Source organism: Sminthopsis crassicaudata, chromosome 2, assembly GCF_048593235.1.
Source record: "Sminthopsis crassicaudata isolate SCR6 chromosome 2, ASM4859323v1, whole genome shotgun sequence".
Taxonomy (NCBI): domain Eukaryota; kingdom Metazoa; phylum Chordata; class Mammalia; order Dasyuromorphia; family Dasyuridae; genus Sminthopsis; species Sminthopsis crassicaudata.
The window spans coordinates 531,420,584-531,448,324 of record NC_133618.1 but is presented as its reverse complement, the minus strand read 5'-3'; the positions used below and the strand labels follow the sequence as shown (position 1 = coordinate 531,448,324).

General features: G+C 32.4%; 1 protein-coding gene across 10 annotated transcripts in view; it reads right to left on the bottom strand.

Moving 5' to 3' along the window:
- Positions 1 to 27,741, bottom strand: part of RNF111 (ring finger protein 111) — a 131,304-nt gene that overhangs the window by 47,624 nt on the left and 55,939 nt on the right. For all 10 annotated transcript variants that reach the window (XM_074294644.1, XM_074294647.1, XM_074294640.1 and 7 more), the window contains one exon: positions 7,363 to 8,255. In XM_074294644.1, coding sequence (XP_074150745.1) covers positions 7,363 to 8,236 — 874 coding nt within the window. In that variant the 5' untranslated portion in view covers positions 8,237 to 8,255. The remainder of the gene's footprint in view (positions 1 to 7,362; positions 8,256 to 27,741) is intronic.

Here is a 27,741-nt window from a genome sequence, read left to right as displayed (position 1 = left end):
GTTCAATATAAAGAAAAACCTGCCTAAAGAATTAGACTTCCAAAGTTGAACAGGAGGGGCAAGGAGATTTACTGTGACAAAAAGTATTCAAGAGGAAGTTAAATGACCATCTGTAAGGTTAGTTATAGAAGAGATTCTTTTTTAAATTTGGATTAGATCGCCTCTGAGGTCTCTTTCAATTCTGAGATTTTCTTAATTTGATTCATTCCAAACAAAGTGGTCAGGAGGATATCAGTGGCCCTCAAACTTTTAAAATAGGAGGCCAGTTCACTGTCCCTCAGACTGTTGAAGGGCTAGACTAAGGTAAAAACAAAAACACTGTCTCCGCCCCTCAGCCCATTTGCCATAACCCGGCGGGCCACATAAATGTCCTCAGCGCCGTAGTTTGAGAACCTCTGATATAGATTCTAGGCAACCAGAAAAATGCAGAAAATCGGGGAATTTTCACCCTGATTTTTAAAGAATTCTGAAGAAGTATTAGAATAATAGTGAATAAGAACTAGAAAAGTCCTTAAAGATCATTTAACTTAATCTTATTTTTTAAAAAAAAAAATGAAATTCAAGAGAAATCAAACACCTTGCTGAAACCCAGAGAAGTTGTGAATGAAAAATGAACATAGAAGTCTTCTTAAAGGTCTTTCAAAGTGCTTAACTTAGTAAGTTGACTGACAAGAAAAAGGGAACCACTGTTTTGCCCCAAAAAACAGCTCTAGGATCAGTGGATGAAAATTATAAGACAGTAGACTTCAGAACAAGAAAGAAAATTTAAAATTAAAACTCCCCAACTTACCTTTACAACCTTATTTTTATTTTACATCTTTTCATGCACAATGGGATCCAGTCAAACTTCTCTTCTTACTTTTCATTACACATAACACTCCACCTTCTACCTTTGTGCATCTTCCCTGGCTATCCTAAGTGCCTAAAGAATGTATTCCCTTCTCATCCTCACCATCTAAAAATTCCTAAGATCCTTTAAGATTCAGTTCAAGTACTTCTCTCCCTTACCCCATTTTATAATTCTGCATCTCTTTTGTGTGTGTGTACACACACATGCATCCTTTCCCAAATGGAATAATTCCTAAAGGGCCTATTTCACCTGTATTTGTTTAGCCAGCACCCAGCACCAATGCTTGGTTATCTTAATGTGATTAATACTTATTAATTGAATCTAGAATCATACTTTCTTTCAGTCCTCTGCAATCCAGTCTACTTGCCGTTCTTCTCACACTATCCTCCAATCTTTTGAAACTAAGCAATTATACTGTCTTTTTTGCTTGGAATGCTCTCTCCCTTTCTTATCTTTGACTCCTAGGTTCCCTGCTTTTCTTCAAGTCTCTGCTAAAGTACCTCATTCTGCAAGAAGCCTTTCCTAGTTCTCTTTAATTTTAGTACCTTATCTCTGAAATTACTCCCAATTTATACTGTGCTATCTTGTTTTGTACACATCCACCTTCGTGTTGTCTCTACCATTAGATTTGTGAGGAACTTGTTAGGGAAGACTGTTTTTTTTGCCTTTTTTTTTTTTTTTTTTAATTCCTTCATGTTTAGCATTGTACTTGAAACATAGTAGATATAAAATAAATGCCAATTATAGCTGACTAAGCCATAAAAGGTTAAGAACTGCCGGGCACAATGAGTCATCCTCTGTCTCAGACTTTGTGTTTTTACACAAAGAAAGATAAGCTAATTTTAATTCTTTACATAATTTTATCAGTTTTGCCCAATTGTTTTTACCTCAAATGTTTCTGATTTTTTTTACCCCAGACATTCCAGGTATTAATTATTTTAAAAATCTACTCCAGTTTTTTTTCTTTCCATATTAGGAATATATAACAGTCTATCATAGCAAGAGCTAACGGAATTTTATTAATGGATGTTTTGTGAACTCCATGTACTTATCCCAATAGTTACCTGAAGATTAATAAACATGATTGTGTCAGATTATTTTGCATAATGATCAGTATGAGAACAAAACTAATTGAAACCGTTTGGACACTAAAGAGCCTGAAAAGCAAAAAAAAAAAAAAAAAAAAAAAAAAAAAGTGTTCAATAAAAATCTGTATTTTTGTCATATAAAATAAAATTATTTCCGGTTAAGGAACATTATAGTTTATAATGGCATTCTTTTCTTGAAAAATTCAATTTCTTTATATCTCTTGCCTATACATTACAGATACCCTAATAACAGCAAATATTCAACATGGATTAATTGTAAAACTTCAAGGTTCCAGTTTTTGGGGAGTAAATTGATTGAACCAAAGAAAGGCTTATGCCTTTCAATATTAAAAGGCTTTTCAGTATGGAATCACTCTAAAATATATTTATATGCTTCCTTGGCTATGGAACCGAGTTAAATGTAAAGTTTTTCTTGATGACTCAGGATTATTATTAATATCAATTATAACATGTTGTAACAATGATGCTTTTAGGCTTAATGAATATACAGGCTAACTGACCCCTTACCAAATAATTCCATAATGCTGCTTTTTTCACTGAGTTTCTATGTCTTTTCGTAACACTCCATATCTTCTCTTTCTATGTGTCTATCAATGATCATTTATTATGGCTACCATGTGTCTGCCTGAAGAAGCAGCCTTTCTTTTATAATCTACTATTCACTTGGAACCAAATTACTGAAATTTACTAAGCAGTTTGGTTGCTTGCAAAGAGCTCACTAAAGAATTAAGCAAATATGTGAATTCATCCCATGACATCCATTTGAGCTGCTTAGAATGTTTTTTTTTTTTTTCTTTCTACTGTTCTGTGTGGATAGGTTTGAGTATTAACTGCTACTTCAATGGATCTATATCCATTGGGCAGAGCAAATGCCATCTCACTGCTGAAGTCATATCCTAGACAAGATTCATCTATTTGTCCCCACATAGATTAACAGATTTATTGAAGTATGATGAACACAATACCTGCATGAGTTCTTTCTGGCTTCATTATTTTTCTCTTCTGTCACAGTAATCTCTGCTCTTTTGAATTTTCTTCTCATATGTTCTTGGTTACTTATGAATTCAAACATGTAGCAACAATTGCACTTTCAAAGAAAGTCAGAAGTTCAGTGACATATGAGGAAATGAACCAATTTTTTAGTGGCACCTTGAAGTGAAAATCATTTTTGGATAGTTTGCTTCCAAAGAACTGTGTTTTTATATTTAAGTTCTATTCTGTCTAACTAATGTTTTACTGAAAGATAAATGAGGTCAGATTGAAAATGCTCATTTGTAGCCATTAGCTATGATAAACAACTGTCTACCTAAAAACCACAGCTACTAAAATGATTTTTAAAATCCAGTAGAACTGGCAAATTAGTGTCCTTTAAATTTTTTTTTCAAAAGTGACTTCAATTTTACAAGAAAAATTTTTAGAAGATGAAAGCATAATTCTGACTAAACTTAAGGGAAACCAGGACAAGCAACATGCTTGCTTTATGAACAGACCAATGGAAAAGAATTAGGTACTTTACCTAAGTGGCAAGGAGCAGAGTTCCTCTATAAACTATGTATGAAATGTTCAAATCATATACTCTCTATACACCACCATTCTATAAACAAATTGGTCCCAATAGAATAATTTCTAGGCATTTTCAAGTTTAGGTAAAAGGACAACAGTTGAAAGAAATAATCATATTTGTGGACCATATATAAAGATTTTTGCCAAAATACTGAAATTTTATAACAATTAATATTCTTAAACTTTAAGATGTCTAAAAGCTAAGATATATCAAGCTGGTCTAGGAAACATAACTGACAATTATTTACAAATAATTTGCAAGTAATAAATTTACAAATAAACCACAAGGGGCCCACAAGCTACTTTACAAACTTATAGTGGTAAAAGAAAATCATTTTATCTAATGGAAATCAGTGTTCTCTCTCCATCTAATGTTATCTTTCTCTACCATTTGTTTGGCTATCTAATTTACCTAACATTTGATCCCAGCTCAAATGCTACTTCCATCTTTAAGACTCCTTTAATCCCACCACTTGGTAGTTTTTTCCCTCTAGACTTCACAGGGTAGTTTCTCAATTACTCAATCACAGTATTCTTGTCATTCATTTAATTCTATGCTGCCTTTGTGTTTTGTTATTAGGGTATGCAATATCTATGGCTACTAACCTGTAAAGTCTATAATGACAGCCTTCATATTTTATTCTCTGTGTTTTTGAAGATCCTAACACAGCAGACTGCACAGAGTAGACACACAAGAGTGTTTACCGAATCAATCGTGCATTGCCTTATGACATTTATTCTACTGATGAACTGCTATTTAAATCTTATATTACTAGCTTTTCACATTGGCATCAATTAAAACAGATTTAAAGCTTCTGAAGGGCAACAGCTAAATTATTTGCGTCTTTGACTCCTTCAAAATTCTAAGTAAATATCTATTTACTTGAATCTATATGCAGGTAAAACCAGAATATCCCAAAGGATATTTGTTTTCATTCTGAATCTTAAGATTTGTGTCTCCAGAGATAATGCTTGTCACTTGCAATATATACAGATGAGAAAAAGTATTCAGATTACAGGTAGTCAATCCCCTACTTACCAATGGTTTGTGTTCCCAAAGTTAATTTATAAGTTGGCTGTTTGGAACTTAGAATGCACTTTCCCATAGCAACAAAGTTATAAATGGTTGTTAGGTTCCCAGAATACCCACAAACACCTATGTAACCCATAATGTGGCTGGAATACTACGTATGAGCAACTAACAATAACAATACTATTTGAATACTAGAAAAATGTATTACAAAAACTGAACAAAATAATTTATATGTATTTTAAAGACTGATATTCTAAGATATATTTAAGCTTCCTTTAGTGAAGTAAGCTTTTCTCTATTAGTTGGTCACATACCAACCTATGTTGGCTAGCTTTCCCCTCCCAATCAGTAATAGGGAGGAGCTGAACTACACCTTTCAGCCAAAATAAAAATTAAAAAAAAGTCTCTGGACCTATGGATTGATTCATATTCAAAGTATATAAAGACCTTATCTACTACCCTACTTATTAGTGTAAGTCAGGCCCAGAGCTTTTGAGACTGAATTCATTCCCTGACCAAATGGGCACAGAGTTTACCTTTAAAAATGGGGTACATCCCTTTCCCAAAGGTGGACTAATAATGCCCTAAGATTCCTTTCAGCTCTAAATTTATGTGCCTATGATCTTTAAATTTTTTCCCCCACTTAACATCTCCTTCAATAAAGGGATGGTATATAGTCAGAAAAGCACATATGTGTGGATATATATGTATCTTCCTAGGCGACTCAGTATGTTCAAAAAAAGTTTTGATATGAAAATGTTTAAATGATAATTCATGAATAATCTATATCAGATTGCTTGTTATCTTGGGTTGGGGGAAGGTAAGGAAGAGAGAGAAAAAAATTGGAACTCAAAATCTTACAAAACAATGTTGAAAACTATCTTTACATGTAACTGGAAAAATAAACTATTATTCAATTTTTTAAAAAAAATTGGGGGCATTTCAGGTTTCTTGATGTCTTTTGGTTACTCAGAGAAATCACTGACCATCAATTTACTATTTGCCAGCTAATTTAATTAATAAAGTATTATTAAATACCTAGGGGGAAAAACACATTTGGAAGTGGGAAAAGAGGGAACAATAATAGGGCATATCCAAAATCTAAAGAAGTTCTCTTTCTAGGGTTATCTGCTTAAGTATAAAAATACACTAACAGCACTAATGAGGGAAAAAAGGAAGCTTTAGGAAGGAAGGTATAAATGTAAGAAGGGAAAAGATAATAAAGGTCCTGTTCAAAGAGATGGGATCTATTAAAATCCTACAAAAATCTAGAAGTCCAGATTCTGGACAAGAAGAATGAGGACTAAATTCAGCGAATGAATATTTGAGAATTAATCATTTCACTGATGAATTCCAGATATAGCTCTACTGTGTATATTGTCATTAATCACCTTCAATCATTTACATAGTATCTTGCAATGGTAATAATAGCAATTAGCATTTACAGCTCTTAAAGAGTTTACAATGCTTTTTTTATTTTACATATAAGGAAATTGAAGCTGATCAATTAAGTTTAATTGCCCAAAGTCACACAGTAGATATCCCAGGCAAGATTTAAACTCAAAGGCAACATTTAAATTCAGGACCTGGCACTTTAAAACCAATACTCTAGTCCAATGAACCACCTAGTAGTCTCTTCAACTTTTATTATGTCTTAATATAGTGGAAAAGTCATATAGGGGTTTGTCAGGTTAGCAAATTAAAATTAAATTAAGTTTAGGAAGAATAGTTCTTTTCCTTATTCAATTTCATTTACATTTTTTGAGTCTGAACCTCTGATAAGCCTGGAGATACAAGAGAAAGATATGATTCAATATAGTATAATTCCCTCCAAGGTCTAAGTTTCACCATCAAATTGGTAATTCACTTCCCAAAAGATTTCACAAGAATCTATTTTTGTTAACTTTGGTAAATGAAATAAACTATTACCATGCTCTTAAACACCTATAAAATTCATCTGGACAAAAACAGACTGAAAATATAGAAATTTTGAAACATATGGAATCTAATTCCTGAAAGTTAACAACAAACAATAGGTTTTAGAATCTGGCTGGGGGAGATAATATCTAAAGGAAATACAAGATTGCCTGAAAATATTTTAAAATGGCATTTAAGGGAAAAAAAAACTTAATTGTTTTATAACAGGTAACATATTTCATGGTCTTGTAATTCAAAATGCACAAAATACTATACAAATTCCATTGTTTTCCTTATTTTATGCAGTCCACAAGCATTTATTAACATAATTAAAAATTCACTCCAAAACAAGTATGGGAAGATTTATATCAACTAATACAAAATGAAATAAATAAGCAGAACCTATAAAAACAACAGCAATGTAAATTAAAATATTGCTAAAAAAGAAGCCAAATTCTGAGAAATTTAAAAAAATTAACAGTGCTGGCAGTGGGGAAGGACTACAAAGTACAGAAATGTCGAATCCATTGTCAAGACAGGTCACTTCATTGTCTTATTTTGTTTTTGCTTCCCTGCTTTTCTGTGTATCAACAAAATGACAGGGATATAAAAACAAACAAGTTTTTGTTAAAAAAAAAAAAAAAAAAAAGTCATTACAACTAGAAAAATATATACACTCACCTTAAAGTTTAATTTATAATTTGCAATCACTATGTTTATGTATCAGAGCACTGATTAAAATGCATCTCATGATAATGATTCTCTAATACCTTCAAAACACACTAAAATTCCTTTTTTAAAAATAAATACACACATACACAGGTAAAATATAACAATTCAAGTACTCCAATGTTTTTTACTCACTTGAGTAAACAGAATCTTAAGTTTACCTGAGGGAATGGTTGCACTGTTTTGATGGTTTTCACTGGTTGACACAAACAGGTCTTCCTCTCCGTCAGTGGAAGAACTAGAAGATGATTCACTACTGAGGTCATTCTCACTAGAACTGCTAGAGCTAGGAAGTAATGCATACTTTCTCCGAACCTCCCGTTTTTTCCTCTGCATTAAAATTCTCTCCTTTTGTTTTTGTGTCCGCTGTGAAGAATTTTTCACAAATCTCTTTCTACAAGGAAGTCTCCTTAATGAATTAGTATGAAAACAGGGCCTTTTCATCAATAATCCTGAAACAGATTCTGTCTCAGTCCGAGGCCACTTTTGGGACCGAGAACCATGAGTTCTACTTTTAGCATTCAATATTGTCTGGGAGTGCCTAACAGATACTTCCTTGTCTTCATCAGATGTTACTGTGTCAGAATCTCCAAAATGCAGACTAGATGAAGGGGAAGAAACACAATCACTAAAAGAGGAATCATTATCCTCATCGCTTTGTGTTTCTAGGTGTTGCCTCAATCCTAACATTCCTTGGCTTTCTTTAACAACACAGTTTTGGGTATATGAAGGGCCAGCCTGCTGACTCTTGCGTTTTTTCCGTACAACAATGCCTTTTTCTTGGTCTTGTTGGTTACTATTCATGTTTTTCTCTTGTTTTTGAGAATCATCACACAAGTGAGAGAATTCATTCTCTACTTTACTAGCGATCATCTCAACTTCTGCAGGGAAACTTTTAGCTGCCCCGATGGGCTCAGGGTGCAAGAGGATCCCTTTTAGACTCTCCTGTGTCTTTGGTGCATCAGAAGGTACCTCACTCTTCATATCCGCTTTTAAGGTATAAAGTCTGTTACAATCAGGAGTCCATTGAGTCATGGGAAATTGTAAGTCAGTCCTAAAAAAAACAAAACATAAAATATTTTTAAAATGTGCTTTATTATACTGGAATTACAAAGATGATAAATTCTGCTAAAACATTCTCATGAGAGGATGTAACTATCTTCTAATCCTTTTAATAGTTTTATTACTGGGGTGAAAGAAGGTTGCCCACTATCACCATTACCATACAGTATTGTAGTAGAAATGCTAGCTTTGGCAATAAGAGAAGAAAAAGAGATTAAATGAAATAGAGTAGGTAATTAGAAAACCAAATTTATCACTCTTTGAAGATATGATGGTATATTCAGAGAACCCTAGAGAATTGGCTAAAAAACTATTAGAAGTAATCCACAACTTTAGCAAAGTTGCAGGATACAAAATAAAACCACATATCATCAGCATTCTTATACATCACTAACAAAATCCAAAAGCAAGAGCTACAAAGAGAAATTTCATTTAAAATAACTGTAAATAGTATAAAATATTTGGGAATCTATCTGCCAAGGGAGGGTCAGGAACTATATGAGCAAAACTACAAAACACTTTCCATACAAATATAAGCAATTGAAAAAATATCAAGTGCTCATAGATAGGTTGACTGAATATAATAAAGATGACAATACTACCTAATCTATTTATTTAGTGCTACACCAATCAAGCTCCCAAGAAACTATTTTACTGATCTAGAAAAAACAATGACAAAATTCATATGGAAGAACAAAAGGTCAAGAATTTCAAAGGAATTATTGAAAAGAAAAAGCAAATGAAGGTGGCCTAGCTATACCAGATCTAAAACTACATTTAAAGAAGGGGTCATCATAACCTTTTGGTACTGGCAAAGAAATAGAGAAGTTGATCAGTGGAATAGATTAGGTTCACAGAACAAAATAGTCAATGACTATAGCAATCTAGTATTTAACCCCAACTTTTGGGATAAGAATTCACTATTTGCCAAAAACTGCTGAGAAAATTGGAAACTAGTATGGCAGAAACTAGGCATAGACCCAAACCTAACATCCTATACCAAGATAAGGTTGAAATGGGTTTGTGATCTACACATAAAGAATGATATAAATAAATCAAAAGAAAATAGGCTAAGTTTACTTCTCAGAACTGTGGAAGAAGAAGAAATTTATGACCAAAGAAGAACTAGAAATCATTATGGATCACAAAATAGATCATTTTGATTATATTAAGTTAAAAAGTTTTTGTACAAATAAAGCTAATGCAGATAAGATTAGAAGGGAAGCAATAAATTCGGAAAACATTTTTACTTTCAAAGGTTCTGATAAAGGCTTCATTTCTAAAATAAATAAAAAATTGACTCAAATTTATAATAGTTCAAGCCATTCTCCAATTGATAAATGGTCAAAGGATAAGAACAATTTTCAGATGAAAAAAATTGAAACTATTTGCAGTCATATGAAAAGGTGCTCCAAATCACTATTGATCAGAGAAATGCAAATTAAGACAACTCTGAGATAGCACTACACACCTCTCAGATAGGCTAAGATGACAGGAAACAATTAAGACCAATGTTGAAGGGGATGTGGGAAAACTGGGACACGGATATATTGTTGGTGAAACTGTGAATGGATTGGACCATTCCAGAGAGCAATTTGGAACTGTGCTCAAAAAATTACTAAACTATGCATTCCATTTGATCCAGAAGTATTTCTACTGGGCTTATATTCCAAAGAGATCCTAAAAGAGGGAAAGGGACCCACATGTGCAAAAATGTTTGTGGCAGCCCTTTTTTGTAGTGGCAAGAAACTAAAAACTGAGTGGATGCTTATCAATTAGAGAATGGCTGAATAAATTGTGGTATATGAATGTTATTGAATATTATTGTTCTGTAAGAAATGACAAGCAGGATGATTTCAAAAAGGCTTGGAAAGATCTACACAAACTGATGCTAAGTTTAAGGAGTAGAACCAGGAGATCATTGTACATGGCAATAACAAGATTGATCAATTCTGATGGACATGGCTCTCTTCAACAAATGAGAGGATTCAAACCAGTTCCTCTTGTACAGTGATGAAGAGAGCCATCTATACCCAAAGAGAGGACAGTGGGAACTGAATGTAAAACACAACATAGCATTCTCATTCTCACTCTGTTATTTGCTTGCATTTTGTTTTCATTTTCAGTTTTTCTTTTTCTTCCTTCTTAATCTGATTTTTCTTGTGCAGCAAGATAACTGCATAAAATGTGTGTGTGTGTGTGTGTATATATATATATATGTATATGTATATGTATATATATATATATATAAATTTAACATATTTTAAATGTATTGGACTACCTACTATCTAGGAGAGGGTGTTGGAAAAATTTGGAACACAAAGTTTTAAAGGCTCAATGTTGAAAAAATTACCCATGCATATGTTTTATAAATAAAAAGCTTTAATAAAAAATATTTTAATTACTGTACTAATGCTTTTTTTTTTTTTTTTGCAGAATGCACATGGGCACCTTTTACTAGCACCACAAATTTGGTTAAAATTGGCCTATTTGCTTCAAAAATTATCATGAAATAGAAACAACAGAATTGAAACTAAGATCTCAATTTGGGCAATATGAACTTTTCTCAGCGTAATCTAAGATAGTATATATTTAATTAAACAACAGAGTCTGTTTCTAAATGTCTAAAAAATACATATTATTCACTATCATTATAAAAAAAAGAAACACAAAAAATCCCTACTATTATTTATAGCTCTTTTTCTCTACCTAACTCAAGAGATAAGTTATTTCATTTATTCTCATGGCATCATTCCTGAAAGTACTATCTCATTTTGCTTTAGAGATAGAGGTAGGAACATAGTAGAAAAAGGAAATAAAAGTGATGAAAAAACAAAATGTATTAATTTTGTTTAAAGTACATAAAGTAATGTATGTTTAAACATACATTAAAGTATGTTAGAAACAAAAGAAAACCCATGTAAGTATATACAAAGAGTAGGGAGATCAAAAGGGGATACAAAACAAAGGAAAAGAAACAAACAAATATTCATTAATTGCTTGACTATGCTAAATAATGTACAAATAGTATGTCATTGGATTTCATGATAAACCAGTAAATATAGGTGCTACTATTAAGCCCATTTTACACTTGAGGAAATTGAGGCAGATAAAAAGTATAAGTGACTTACCCAGGGTCACATAGCTAGTGTCTTTATGCTGGATTGGAACTTAAGTTTCCCTTAGTCTCTCGAAACTGGTCTCCAAGACCAGCATTTTAACCACTGTGCATCTAGCTGCTTAGAACAACTAAGTTAAATTTTATTTTGTAATTATTTAAAAAGTGAGATATCCAAATGATGCACTTGATGAAATAATAAAATTTATAAAGTTCAAATGGTTAAAAGATCTATATGCTATAAGCATCTCATTTTAAAATTATATGCTTAATTATGATAATTTTCTTTTTATCATTTCTATAATTTATATTATAACATAATAACTTATTTATGCACAAGGTTAACCACCTCAAATCAAATTGTGTTGATTAAAAAAAACCAACCAATGATCTTTGTAGAATTTAAGTGCTAGAAAGGAATCTCAGAAATTTCTATGCAACTCTCATTTAACAAAACAACAAACTAAGGGTCTAAGAGGTTAAATAATATTACTTCAGCTGGATGTTTAATTGGTAACAAGAGCCTAGGCAAACTGATTATCAAAATTGGTTCCTAAGCCAACACTTTTCTATCACAGTGGATATACAACTACTAAGGAATGAAGATGAAAAGCAACAGTTTGTGGCACAAAGTCCCTAGACAGGGCCTCTCAGTTAAGAGGTAAAAAATCTTTGAGCTCAGCTTTTCATGTGCTCCTGAATATCTCTCAGGATGTCACAAAAAATGCACTGATAAAGATGAAGCCAATAAAAATTTATGTTGTCTTATCTCAATTGCAACCTTAAATGCTACTTGACCATCCTTTATACTCTTCTGAGATAGCCACAACCCTAAGTGATACTTCTATATATACACTCTTTGGATATAGTCAGTAAAGCAATTCCAAATTTACCTAATTATAGCACCATCATATATATCTTTTGTAAAAGAATAGCATCTGAAATTTTATTAAATGTTTTGTTAATATCTAGGGGAAACCATTTACAAAGTAGTTCCCTGATAGTTCAGTAACACTGACCAAAAAAAATGAAATTAATTTGAAATAAGATAAATCTGTCAGGATCTGTACTCTTGAGGAAGAGAGTGCAGAACAACAACTGGTCAATTACAGTAGTGTGGATCCCAAAAAGGGTCCTAGAGGTTGAAACTAAGTGATTTGTCTAAGATCATGCTGCTAACATATGATAAATTATTTAAAAACTCAGATTTTCTGATTCAAAATCCAATGCCTTCCATATACTACCATGAAGCCTCTTATCCTATGGCCTAAACTCATGGTGAGGTTTATGATGCGCTGCCTCTCCAAAGTTTGGACTTTTTATTGTTAGCCACATCACTTCTGACTTGGCAGCATGTTCACTAGTTACATTTGCCATGTTCCAACTTGAATCAATTATATCAGCTGTGACGTAAGACAGATTAGAAGAAAGTTAAAAAATCAATGTCAACTCTCAATGATAGCTGAAATGAGAATGAATGTTTGAATGAAATGCATAGTATGCACAGGAACTGTGCAAAGTTCTGAGGATACAAAAACAAAAAAATCCCTGCCTTCAAGAAGTCTAATCTGTTTGGGCTTATTGTAAACATTAAGGAAAATGTGAAGAAAAATTGAGTGATAATTTTCTAATGAGAAACATTATAGGGCTTGAGCTAAATTTTCTCCAAAATAAACCAGTACAAATTCTTAAAACAGTATGTAAATCATTCAAAAATCATCAACCAATTTCATACAAGCAAGAGTAGAGTGGTCATTAATAGTTAACACAGCATTCATTAGTATACCATATGACGCAGAAATGTTTTGAAGGGTACTAATAAATTTCTGTTTTCTATAGGAAGATGAACACTTGGGTTTTCAAAGGTACTTCAAACCTTTATTCAATAATTACTTCTGTATAAAGTAGATAATTTACACTGCATCAGATGTCATATAGCTATACAGACTTGATATCTTTATCAGAAATGGGCAAATTGGAGTTTTGGGCAAACTCTTAAATCAATATGCAATCTTGTGTCTTATACTACATACATTTAATTTATTGCTGTAACTACATTAACACTATCAAACATTTCATAATGATGGCCATAAAAAAATTCCATTTCTTCTTTTTAGAATGACAAAAAATATATAATACAGTTTAGAAAAAAATACTAATAGAGAAATTTAAATTAAAACAATTCTGGGACAACCACACCTCACACCCCATCATATTGGCTAACATAAACCAAATAGGAAAATGACAAATGCTGGATGGGATACAGAAAAATAGATATATTAATGCACTGATGGAAGTCCAAATTGGCCCAACAACTCTGGGGAACAAGTTGGAACTATGCTGAAAGGGTTATAACCTTTGATCCAGCAACTACTATACTAAATTTTTACCTCAAAGAGATTAAAGAAAAGAGAAAAAGACTCATATGAACAAAATATTTATAGCAGATTTTTTTTTGTGTGTGTGCTGGCAAAGAATTGGGAACTTTGAAAACGCTCATCAATTGGGGAATGGCTGAACAAGTTAAAGTATGGGAATGTGATAGAATACTACTGTGGCGTAAGAAATGAAGAAGGAAATGGATTCAGAAAAACTTAGCAAGACTTGTGAATTGATACACTTCATTTTGTACAAGAACAAGAACAATGTACATAGTAACAGCATCATTGTTAAAATGATCAACTGTAAAAAACTTAACTCTGAACAATACAACTGTAAAAAACTTAACTCTGAACAACACAACAATCAACAATTCTAGAGGACTTTTGATGAAAAACACTATCCACCTCCATAGAACTGATCAGATCGTGTGTACAGACTGAATTTTTTTTTCCTGGCCTTTTTCAGCTGACATTTAACATAAGAGAGGGGACTCTGAGGCAGAGGGAAATGCATTCTAGATATTCAAAACAGCAGAGAGTGAGAGGAATGGGGGGAATAGGAAATAGCTGGCATGTGATTTAATATTTTACCTTCAATTCAAATAAAATATTGATTAGAGAACTACTATGCACAAAGTACTACAGGAAGGAATGATGAAATCAACAAAAATCTCTAGAAGAGGGGTTTCCACCTTTTTGTTGCTGGTAGTGGTGCTTTTTTTTCTTTATATTTCTTTCCCTTCTTTTGATTTGATTTTTCTTGCAAAGTATAAGGAATATAGAAATATGTTTGGAAGAATTGCACATGTTTAACCTCTATCAGATTGCTTGCTATCTAGGGGTAAGAGGGAGAAAAGTTTGGAAAACAAGGTTTTGCAAAGGAGAGTATTTCTAAATGTATTTGAAAAAATAAAATGCTATCTAAAAAAACAATTAAGAACCATCATTACACCCAGAAACGCAAGTTCATAATCTGAGTATTTTCCTTGATTCCTCACTCTTACCTCTCATACCACATCTTTTGTCAAGGCCTGCTGATAATACAACATATCTTAATGTTTAAATCATTCTCTTCTATGTTTGTGTCTTGAGACTCCCTTCTCATCATAGTAAACCCCAAAGGTTGACCCCCCCCTCTTTTTTGTCTGCTCATTCTTCCAGCCCATTTCTCAACTTTGGACTTTTACGTTAATGTTGGGCTCTGCTCACTTCTGGTTCCTTAAATAAAATACTCCTTCTCTCCAGACTTAAAAGCATTTTCAAATTTTGGGGTGGGGTTTTTTTTGTGTGTTTTTTTTTTGTTAAGGATATTTCTTAAATATTTACTGACTTATTGATTGACTGACTCATATACAGTTCATATACAGAAAAATTGGTATAAAGTAGACAGATGCCAAACTCAGAGAAGTTAAAGTGATTTGTAAGGTTATAGAAACGAAATTTGAGCCTAAGGCTTTAAACCTAGAACGCCAAAGTCAGTGCTCATTCTACTATATTATAATTATCACTAAACAAATGCTAAAAATAACTTCTAAGAAAGTATGCTCACATATAAAATCTATATCAAATTGCTTGCTTTCTCAAGGAGGGGTAAAAAGAGTAAGGGGAGGAAAAGTTTGGATTTCAACATTTTTTTAAAAAGCTAAAATTTGTTGTTTACATGTAATTAAGAAAAAAATAACAATTGTTAAAAAAAAACAAGCTTTAAGGAAATTGTTAGAGCTAAACTACATATTTATTTAGGCAACTGATAAATGGTCAAAGGAAACGAACAGACAATTTTCAGATGAAGAAATTGAAACTATTTGTAATTATAGGAAAAGGTGCTCCAAATCACTACTGATCAGAGAAATGCAAATTAAGACAAGTCTGAGATGCCACTACACACCTTTCAGATTGGCTGAGATGGCAGGAAACAATAATGACCAATGTTGGAGGGGATGTGGGAAAACTGGGACACTGATAAATTGTTGGTGGAATTGTGAACAGATCCAACAATTCTGGAAAACAATTTGGAACTATGTTCAAAAAGTGTGCATACCCTTTGATCCAACAGTCTACTGGGCTTAATATCCCAAAGAGATCTTAAAGGAGGGAAAGGGACCCATATGTGCAAAAATGTTTATGGCAGCCCTCTTTGTAGTGGCAAGAAACTGGAAACTACAAGTAGATGTACATCAATTGCAGAATGGCTGAATAAATTATGGTATGTGAATGTTATGGAATATTATTGTTCTGTAAGAAATGACCAACTGGATGATTTCAGTGAGTCTTGGAGAGACTTACATGGACTGATGCTAAGTGAAATGAGCAGAACCAGAAGATCATTATACACTTCAACAATAATACTATATGAAGATCAATTCTGATAGACATGAAGAGAGCCATCTACACCCAGAGAGAGGACAGTGGGAACAGAGTTGTGTTGGAACACAACATAGCATTCTCACTCTCCCTGTTGTTATTTGCTTGCATTTTGTTTTCTTTTTCAGTGTTTTTTCCTTCCTTCCTGACCTGATTTTTCTTGTGCAGCAAGATAACTGTATAAATATGTATATAGATAGATAGATATAAATAATACATATATTGGATTTAACATATATTTTAACATATTTAACATGTATTGGACTACCTGCCAGCTCAAGGAAAGAGTCAGGGGAAGGAGGGGAAAATTTGGAACAAAAGGTTTTGCAAGGCTCAATGTTGAAAAATTATCCATGCACATCTTTTGTAAATAAAAAGCTTTAATAAAAAGAAAAGAGTAAATGAAGGCTGTTACATAATTGGAGACTTAAGGGTTAAGGTCTGAGTTCAAATACTGTCTCAAAATTTGTGACCTTGGACAAACTCTGAAACTCTATTTCCTCATCTGTAAAATGGGGATAATGGTAGTACGTATCTCAGGGTTGTTTTTAAGGACAAATATAAAGTACTTTTCAAGACTTAAAATGACATTTAAATGCTAGATGTTATAGGTTATTATTTATTTCAAGGATCCACTAACATACCATTTATATGTCTAATCAATGCAGAGGAAGTGACTCTTCATTCTCTCAAGTCAATAGTACAGAGTAAAGACAGATCTGACCTAAAAATAGTGGGTGCAGTAACAGCTGATTGTGGCAATTCATATCAGAACTTCCACGAATTTATTTTTAAAATTTTTTTTAAATTTTTTTTTTACATATTGGGAACTCTCAAATCAGGACTTCCCTCCAGAATTTTATTTTAGATCAACACCTTGGTCTGATGACACTTTCCTAGAACTCAGAGAAGTTAAACAACTTACAAAGGATAACACAGACAGGATGTGTATGTTAAAGGGTAGGACTTGATCTCAGGTCTTACAGGGTCTGAGGGAGGGTGTCTATTCACTAAACCAAGCTATAATTTGCAGAAAGTAGAAGAAAGGAGGTGGCACAGTGAATAGAGCACCAGCCCTGATATCAAGAGAACCTGAGTTCAAATTTGACCTCAGACACTTAACACTTCCTAATTGTATGACCCTGGGTAAGTCACTTAACTCCAATTGCCTCGGAGAAGAAAGAAGGAAAGTGATAAGGAAAAAAAAAAAAAAAAGTTTCATTTATAAAAGAATCACCAAAGAATGGAATAAAAAATATGAAAGAAATACTAAGAAAAGAGTTTCTTCAGGTGGTAAAATAGGAATTTTTTCAGCAAAATACACCAAGAGGCATTGAAATTAGTACACAGTACAATTTCTCTAGAATATTGATTTCAGGGGAAATTTCATGATAATAATTTCAAATTCAAATCTACTATGACAAAATTCTAAATTTTCCTTAAAAAAAAATTATTTGTTTAAAGAGAGGGAAATGTTTTTGTTTAAAGAGGAGTGGTACTTCAATTCCTCAACACCACTCAACCAAAATGCTCAAAAAACAAAACAGTAAATGGGGTTCTTAAAACTAGGGCTCCTTTACAGGCAAAACTTTCAGGAATTCATGAAATATGCTTGCATATTTAAAAATAAGCTCTGAATTTTAAAAGTATCTTTCCAAATGACTATGCAGGAGTTTGTTTTGCTTACATATGTATATTTGTTGCAAGGGATTTTTTTCCTCCAAAGGTAAAAGTGGAAGGGAGAGAAAAATCAATTTCAAGTGAAATTTTTTGAATTTAAAAATTAAAAGATGGGGGCTGCAGTGGAAAGGGCACCAGCCCTAAAGTCAGGAGGACCCAAGTTCAAATCTAGTCTCAGACACTTAACACTTCCTAGCTGTGTGACCCTGGGCAAATCACTTAACCCCATTTGCCTCAGCCAAAATAAATAAATAAAGAATCTAAGCAGTTACAGCTATCCTTCCTGAGATATTCCACTGGAGACTTTCTGTCCAACTGACACTGAATCATTAATAAGCACACCTAATTTGGGGGAAATTATCTGCCAAAGAGTGAATCAGAATCTCAAAAGGGGAATGACACATATGGTTTATTCTAATGCCCTATAGCAAAATCAAACTAACCCCTATGTTAAGAATACTTTAGTCTTCAAATTTCAGCCTTTCCTTCGAAAGTGGATAACATTCCTTCTACTCCAAGTAGGAAAAAATAAGGATCATATATGAATTTCCAAATCTTTTCTTTATTATCAATACAACATTTGAAGGAATCTCTCACTCAGATAGTTTAAAAATACATAAATATTATGGAGCTGTTATAAAAAATGTAGAAATTTTCACATCTAACTTCTTCATTTTAAGATTAAGAAAGTGATTACTAAAAGTGGTTACTTTCTTAATGATGAAAACTCAAAGTGATTCAGGATGTCAAAAGTCGTAAGCTTTTAAAATTTGAAATTGCAATAAAATGAACGACTCTCCTTGTTAAACTACAATTCTCAGAACTTAACTACAACATTCCAGGTGAGCTCTGACAAGGTATATTGGGATTATCACCACCCAATTCCTGTAAATTATATCCCACCTCACATCCCCTATCCCCAATCCATGCATTAGCTTTTTGGATTATCATATATTATGACTAAAACTCCCATAGATCCTTTCCAGAATTGCTGAATAATTGTGGATCTTCTCTAACTTAATTTGTAGAACTGATCTGTGCCTAAGTGCATTTATCCATTTGAATTTCATCCTATCGAATTTAACCCAGCCTGTCAAAATCTTTCTGGATCCTGTCACTGAATACAGCTATCCTTCCTGAGGTATTCCACTGGAGACTTTCTGCCCAAGTGATACTGAATCATTAATAACTATTCTTTAAGTCTGACAATCCACTCAGTTCTGAATATATTTGATTTGTGTTATCTATCCATCTTAATCTTCTCCAAAGCAATAATATAAACAACTTTATCAAAACTTTTGCTAAAAAAAAATCTAGGTAAACTATACTATCAAAAAAGAAAATGATGTTTAACTGGCAAGGTTTGTTTTTTTTTTTTCTTGATAAAACCATTCTGGCTCTTTGTAACTACTTATTTCCCTTTCTAGATATAAGCCAATCATCTCTTTAATATTTCTTTCAAGATTTTTGTCAATAATTAAATTCAAACTCACCAGTCCATAGTTTGTAGTTTTTCCTTTTTTGAAAATTGGGGACTTTTCCCTTTTCCAATCATGTGATACACCTCTCTCATTTTCTAAGACCCTTCAAATAACAGTGTAACTCAGCAATCACACCTAATAAAGATCTGAAGATATAATTTATCTGGGCCCCATGCTTGTGTACCCACACTCCAAAGGAAAAGTTTTAAGAATATAGTTTAAATTGTTAAATACTTGCTGACATGACTTAACTATGAGTAGCCACAGTGAAATAGAAAGTGTATTTGTTCTGATGTGAGAGGACCAGGTTTCAATTCCTGCCAGTGCTACCTACTGCATGTTAATAAATGCTTGTGGACTGCATGACCTTGGGGGGGGGGGGGGAAATCAAATCTTCCTAGATTTTTGTCACCTTTAAAATGAATTATACACTTCAACAACAATACTATATGATGACCAATTCTGATGGACGTGACTCTCTTCAACAATGAGATGACCTAAACCAGTTCCAATTGTTCAGTAATGAAGAGAATCAGTTACACCCAGAGAGAGAGAGAACTATGGGAAACCAGTGTGGACAACATAGTATTTCCACTCTTTCTGTTATTGTTATATGTTTGCTTGCTTTTTGTTTTCCTTTTCAGGTTTTTTTTAACCTTCTTTCTAGATCTGATCTTTCTTGTGCAGAACAATAATTGTATAAATATGTATACATATATTGTATTTAACATATACTTTAACATGTATTAGACTACCTCCCATCTAAGGGAAGGGGTGAAGAGGAGGGGAAAAGTTGGAACAGAAGGTTTTGCAAGGGTCAATGTTGAAAAATTACCCATGCATATGTTTTGTAAGTAAAAAGCTATAATTAAAAAAAAAAAAAAAATGAAGGGATTGAAAAGATGGCCTTTGAGGTCCCTTACAGCTCTAGATCCAAGAGTAGTCTATGATCCCTGATCTTAAGATTGCCAAACTATAACAATCCAGAGATCTGAAAAATAACAAATGTATTGTTAGAAAAAATACTTACTTCATTATGCAAGTACCAACCACTACAAGGATATAAATACAAACAATTAAGACAGTGCCAGAACTGGAAAAAAAAAATAGAATTCTAATGGTAGACAAATGGGATTCTGATGTCTCTCAGAGATTAATGTTTTCATTTGAAAAATTATAGGAATTGTCAGTGCAGTTAGGAAAATATACTAAAATACCCCTTCCAAAAAGTATTTCATGGATCACATAAATTTGATATTTTTTCGAAGTTATTGACAGAATATATTACTAAAACACTCATTTCTTAGAATACCAATTAAGATTTAAATTTCAAGCTGTTCAATTCAATGAACAATTATACTATGCATAAGACATAGGCTCTCTAAAAAAACAATAAACCCCCAAAAGCAAAGACCTTAGTAGTATAAACAATACAGGCATACAAAACAATGCTGCTTACATTAAATTGTATTATAATTTATGAGATTAATATATAAACTTTGTTCTCTAGATAGGAACATGTTAAGATTTTTGAAACTTGCCAAGTTCATAATTTTTTAAAAGGGAAATAATTAAATTATAGAAAATTGAAATAAGGTAGAAAAGAGATCACAACCAAGTGTTATTAGAAAGGGAAAGTTCACTTTCAGTTGAGAAATTTGTGGAAGTCTTTATGGAGCTGTACTGGGGCAAGATTTTAATAATAATAATAATAAATATAATATTAATATATAAGTATATTAAATACACTTAATATATAAATATATTAAAATAATAAAATAAAACATAAAATATCATTATTAAAAATAAATAATAAAAATAATAATTTAATAATAAGTGGATAAAGTATACTTTAGACAAGATGGATAGAATACAATAATAAAAAATGAGGAAAAGACAAGATCTGTGAAGAGATAATAACCCAACTGTACAGCTAGGTGACACAGTGAATTAAAGTGAGAAATCTGAAGTCAGAAAGACTCATTTTCCTGAATTCAAATCTGGCCTCAGATATTTACTAGCTTTGTGGTTCTAACAAATCTTATTTAACCCCGTTTCCCTCAGATCTTCATCTATAAGATGAGCAGGAGAAGAAAAGGGTGAACCATTCCTGTAGCCTCTCAACTCTAATTAGCTCCTCCCAGAATATCCATTTAAGGAAATCATAAAGGCTACAGCTATGTGCTCATTCCTCTCCAGGCTGCCCCTCTGGACTTTTTCTATCATTTCCCCAAGCATTTTCATTTTCATGCTATACGTCTCCCTCACCACAATCCCAAGTTCTTTTTTAGGTGTAATCTTCCCCCATTTATAATGTAAGCAACAATGCCTGGAACATAATAAGTGCTTAAAAAAATGACTGCTGTAGACTGATGGGAAATAGTGTAAAAATAGTGTATCTGGAGAGGTAGGTTAAACTTAAGCTGCAGAAGGATGGCTATGGGACTGTTTTGTTTTGTTTTTAAATTCTATAGACATTAGAATCATTAAATGCTTTTGAACAGTAAAGTGATCTGGTCATATCTTCTTTAAGAGGAAAATTTTTTTTGTTTGATAGCTATATAAAAGACAGAATGGGGGGAGAGTTAAAACCTTTTAAAATTATAGATAAATCAGGATGGTGGCAGTTTTAGTGGAAAGAATAAAGGAGACAAGTTATTATAGACAAGACCAGACAACTCATTGGGAATGAAAAAAGAGAAAGAGGAAATAACAAAATACTCTCAAAAGAGAACCAAAAGTTTAAAAATTCATATGAAAAGCCAAAGTCATGAAAACCTAAATAAAGACTAAGAAGAGGGAGTGGAATTTATGCACAGCCTTGAAAGACAGGAAGAATTTCAATAAAAGTTAAATAGAGGATTATACTGTAGAAATGGAGCACAGGACATGAAAATATATGAAATGGGTGAGAAGGCAAAATTTAAGGAATAATTTTATCTCACTTTGGCTAAAATGTGAAATCAGTAAATATGAATAGAAAGATTGGAAATAAACCTGTGATTTTCCTTGATAGAGGGAACTTCCAGATAAAGAAACTTCTACTCACTAACTCAGGCAGAGAAGTTTCCTGCAGTTTACATTCTGAGTGGCCAATCTAGAAAAGTTGGCTAAAGAAATAAGAAAGAAATTGAAGTAATAAGCATAGTAAAAAAAAAAAAAAAAAATTGCTTTGTCTAGTTGTCTAGATCAATCTGAAAACTGTAAAATTAAAGGAAAGAGTCAATTACTACCAAAATTTAAGAAAAGTTACATGATAATAAAATTTATTATAAGTCTTTCCGGCACTAAATGAATATAGAAAAATAGTTCCATAGAAGTGATCAAATGAGCAATAAGGGAAAACAACTGAATTCAGTTGCCCACCAAGAACAAGTAATGTAGGAAGGATTCCCTAATGGTGAGAAAAATAGAAAACAGTTGCCTTTTTTTTTTCCCCTTTTTGATCTGATTTTTCTTTTGCAGCATGATAAATGTGAAAATATGCTTAGAAGAATTTAAGTGTCTTAACCTATATTGGATTACTTGTTGTTATGGGAGAGGAGAGAAGGGAGAAAAAAAATGTAACAAGGTTTAGCAAGGATGAATGTTGAAATACATCTTTGCATGTATTTTAAAAAATAAAAAGCTATTATAAAAAGTATAAAATAAAAAATAAAATTTAAAAAGTAGAAAGCAGTTTGGCAGAAAATGAACTTAGATCAGCATCTTATACCATACTGCATAATAAGTTCTAAAAGATATACAACCTAAATATAAAAGATCACATGATTTTTTTTTAAAAAGGGAGGGTCATAAAAGATAGTACCTTTCAAAATTATAGTTCAGAGGCAGAGGAGAATGCTTTATTTTAAAAAATGTTACTAATACTTAACATGTATTGGTCAACCTGCGGGGGTGAGGGGGGGAGGAGAGAAGGAGGGGAAAAATTAGAACAAAAGGTTTGGCAATTGTCAATGTTGTAAAATTACCCATGCATATATCTGGTAAATAAAAACGATTAAAAAAAAAAAAAAAAAAAAAGAATTAGTCTTTCTCAGGGACTTCACTTAAAAAAAAATGTTACTGATAATGTTATGTTTTATATAGCTGAGTCCCTTCTCCCTCTTCTAGAGAATAATCCCTAATAACAATTAAGGGGGAAAGGAGGGGAAGAGAAGGGAGAAGGAAAAAATCTAGAAAACCTATTAACAAATTAAAAAAAAAAAAATCTAATGATAAATGAAATATTCCACACCAAGGAACCCAATCCCTGAGAGTGGGGGAAATAAATTTGGTCTTTGTAATTTTGCAACATAGATTAAGATTTTTTGAGATTGTTGTGTTTTTTTTTTCCTTTACATTGTTACAGTTACTGTGTATATTGCTTTCGGAATCTGCTTACTTAATAGTTTTCAGTTCATGGAAGGTACTATTATGCTTCTCTGTATTTGTCATTTTTTAAAGCACAGTAATATTTCACTATATTCATGTACCACAATTTGTTTATCCCATTCCCTATCCTGGATATATACTGTGTTTCCAATTCTTTGTTACCACAAAAAAAGTGTTGTTATAAATATTGAAGTATATATGGAATCTTTTGTGCATAATTTCCTTGAGGTATATAGCCTAACAATGAAATCTCTGGACATTTTAGTCATTTTATCTAAATAATTCCAGGTGATTTTTCAGAATGGTTATCCATTTGTATTTCTATAAACCAAGCACTACTGTGCCCACCATCCCCACAAGCTCTCCAATGTTGATATCTGTCAGTTTTACCAATTTTCAAGGAGAGGGGGGAATTAAATCTTGCTTCAATTTGTATTTGTATTATTAGTTATTCAGAATATCACCTAATCACTTCTTTAATAGGGAGAAATAGGAAAATTCTTAACCAAACAAGGGAAAGAATAGAATATGTAACAGAAATTTTAAAATCTGACTATACATTTTTAAAGAAAGCTATCTGGGACAGCTAGAGAGCATACTGGATAGAGCACCAGCCCTGAAATCAGGAGGACCCAAGTTTAAATCTGGTCTCAGACACTTAACACATCTTAGCTGTGTGGCCCTGGGCAAGTCGATTATCCCCAACTGCCTCAGCAAAAGAAAAAAAAATTTGTGCAAAATTAATACAACTACAAAGGAAACTGTCAAATGGAAAAAATAAAAATAAAAAATCTGTATCTAGAATCTCTGATATATCCAAGATATATACTGGACAGAGAACTAATTCAAATAATTAATTAAGATCAAGAATCATTTTCCAAGAGATTAAGTAATCAGAGAATATGAACAGTTTTCAAATGCAAACTATCAATGCAATGAAAGACTATACCAAATATCTAATAAGAAAAAAGCAAATGTAAATAACTCTATGCCTGCATCTCACAACTAATAATTTGGCAGTACTACATTTAAGACAAATAGTCAATGCATTGGAGGAGTTTTGGGAAGCCAATTGTACCAACACATTGTTGGCGAAGCTGCAAATTGATCAGCCATTCTGGAAGTCAATCATGTTAAGACATTTTGGGTTCCCTATAAAAATCACACAATCATATCAGAAAATCCCATGGAATTATGCAAGAAAATTATTCAATTATTCAACTTCTTTGCCTTTTGGCATATTTCCCCAAAAGGTCAGATAGACAGATCCTGTATACACCAAATTATTTTGTATTAATAGAAAACTAATGAATAAGGGAAAGGGGCATTTAAAATAAATAGGAAAAGATTTCTATAAAGTGATGCATACTGAAATAAACAGAACAAGGAAATAATGTATATAATAATCAAGATAATATACATATATATGAATATAATGTAAAAAAAAACAAAAACACTGAAATAGAGCTAAATGCTTTAGGTTTGCAATACCTAATCCGAACCCAATAAAGAGAAAATTAATCTCTTTTCCTTCAAGTGATGGGAGGCTATGCTATCATAGTCTCAATGTGTCACTTGGCTCTGTTTACATTTGTAACAAGGGAAGGTTAGCTGAATTAGGAGACATAGTATATCAAAAAACAATGATAAAGAAAGAGATAGAATTGTTTTATCTGAAGAAATAGCTAATAAGCCAGTTTGTCGTCTTCAAATAATGCAGAGGTGAGAATAAAATGCTGTAGGAATAACAATCTTGCAATTTTCAGAGGATTAGAGAAGGGGTTAGTTAAAGGGGAAGAAATCAGGAAAACTAATTAGCAGACTATTCCATTTAAGTTCAAGAGTGAATGACTAATGGAAAAGTTATTTGTTGAATGCTTACTAAATGCCAGGTATTATGTTAAATGCTGGGAATACAAAGACATTCTCAGTACTAAATGAGTTTAATGGGTGATATACATTATTCTGGAGGATGTTTTTGTACAGAAAGTTACAAAGATGCCAAGTGGAATCACTGAGCAACTGACAAAATTCTTTCAGGAATGATAGTTTGATTGATCATTTTCCCCATAATTTGTACTGTTTAAGTCCTGATTGATTCACTGATTGATTGTAAAAAGGAGAGAGTATGTAAAATAGGGATGATACAGGTATGGCAAGAATGTGACAGGAAAGCAGCATAGTAGGTCTTAATTGGATTACTTATGAAGAATTATGACTAATTAGGAACAAGGGTCCAATGGGAAGCTACTCTTAAGAGTGCAGTATAAAACTGAGGAATATATATATATATATATATATATATATATATATAAATTGGATGATGAATGCTAAGGGGAAAAATTTAAGGCCAAGAAAAAGGGTTAAGAATGGGCTTTTTAAAAAATGGTCTTTGGTGATTTAGAATATCAAAGTAGCCTTAGAGAACAGTTTTATCCAAGTGGTGGAAATTGGAAACCAAATTGAAAAGAAATGAGAAGTCTGACAATTTTTTTTTCTAGTATGCCTGTGAATGGAATTAAAAAGATGCATACCAACAGTACAAATGGAAGGATCATTTATAAGTTTGTTTTCTGGTTAGTTTTTTTAAGGATAAGGGAGAAGTAGGAATGTTTGTAGGCAACAGGGAAGGACTTAATGAGTGAGGAAATATTAAAACTTTGGGAAAGAAGACGATCAAAGCCTTAAATTCTTGCAAATGGGCATTTTTAAATCACTAAGGGCAGAAATAGATGGGTTAGTTTTGTGAAAGTCAATTATTCCTTTCAAACAGATGCAAAGGAGGAAAATTTAAAGCAGAATTAAGTTCCTACTATTGCAAAAGCTCTGGGATTCTGAAAATGTAAAATAATAGTTTAGAATCAAGATGCAAGAACAAATCATAAATCTAACCAAGTTTTAGCACTATTCCTAGTTTATGTCAGCCATTAATATGTTAAGCTATTGTGATGGTTTATGTGGTAAAGAGCTGGTGAAATTATATAAACAGATTTTATCTTATTTCAGGGTTAGCTTGCATTTTTTAAATCTGAACTTGCTAAGAGGATCACTTAACCTCTCACCAGGTTCTCTTCACCAGGTAATTATCTTGTTGCAGAGATGATAATGTACATTTGTAGAGGGAATTTCTTTACCTCATTAATCTCTGTAGGACTGAAATTATAGGTTCAGTCACCATTCCCAATCCCTATCCTTATCCCAACAAAGTTATAGATAGATATTTAAGAATTATTTATCCTGTCGAAACCTAAATATCTATCTTATGTGTTAGGCATTGTGGTAGATTTTAGAACAAAACCCAAACATTTTCTTTTTTCAATGTAGATAGAAATTTCAATAGTCAAAGTACAAACAAGTAGCACGATGAGAAAAAAAGTCTGTTTAAAAAAAAAACTGGCACCTGAACTACATCAGAAGGAGGCAGAGGTTAGGAAGGAGTACATTCTAAATATAGAGAACTGTGGTACAGAAGCAAAAGATGTAATGTGGGGGCCATTTTTACTGAACCAGCAATTTAGTAAAGTGAAATATAAAACAAGAAGTGATGAGCATAAATTGTAAAGGGATTTCTGCACCAGGTAATAAATTGGCTGAGATGATATGAAGATTCCGTTCCAAATTTGTGATTTTTTTGTGGCTCAAAGTTTTTATTCCTCAATATATTCCCTAATGTAAAATATCCTACACCTTAAGATGTAGAATTATTGCCAGTATGAAAAAAAAAAAAAAACTATCACAATATGAAAAAGTAGGAATAATAAAGAGATTCACAAACTAAGAGTACATAGTAAATATTAATAGAATTGGGTTTTCTTTAATTCTCATGGTGTTGATTCTGGCATGCAAATACATAATCTAAATAAAAATGTACTATGGGTTTACCACATTCAAAGCTTTACCTAGAAGTCATTTGCTTTTTTCATTACACAAACGAGGAAACTGAAGGTCCAGGAAATCAATTAAACAGGTAGTAAAGTAGCAGGGTCATTCTAACCCAACACAACTGCAATCTGAATTGATATATCTAACCAATATACTTTAAGAAATACATAATAGCCCCTTAAGCATCACAGACATCAT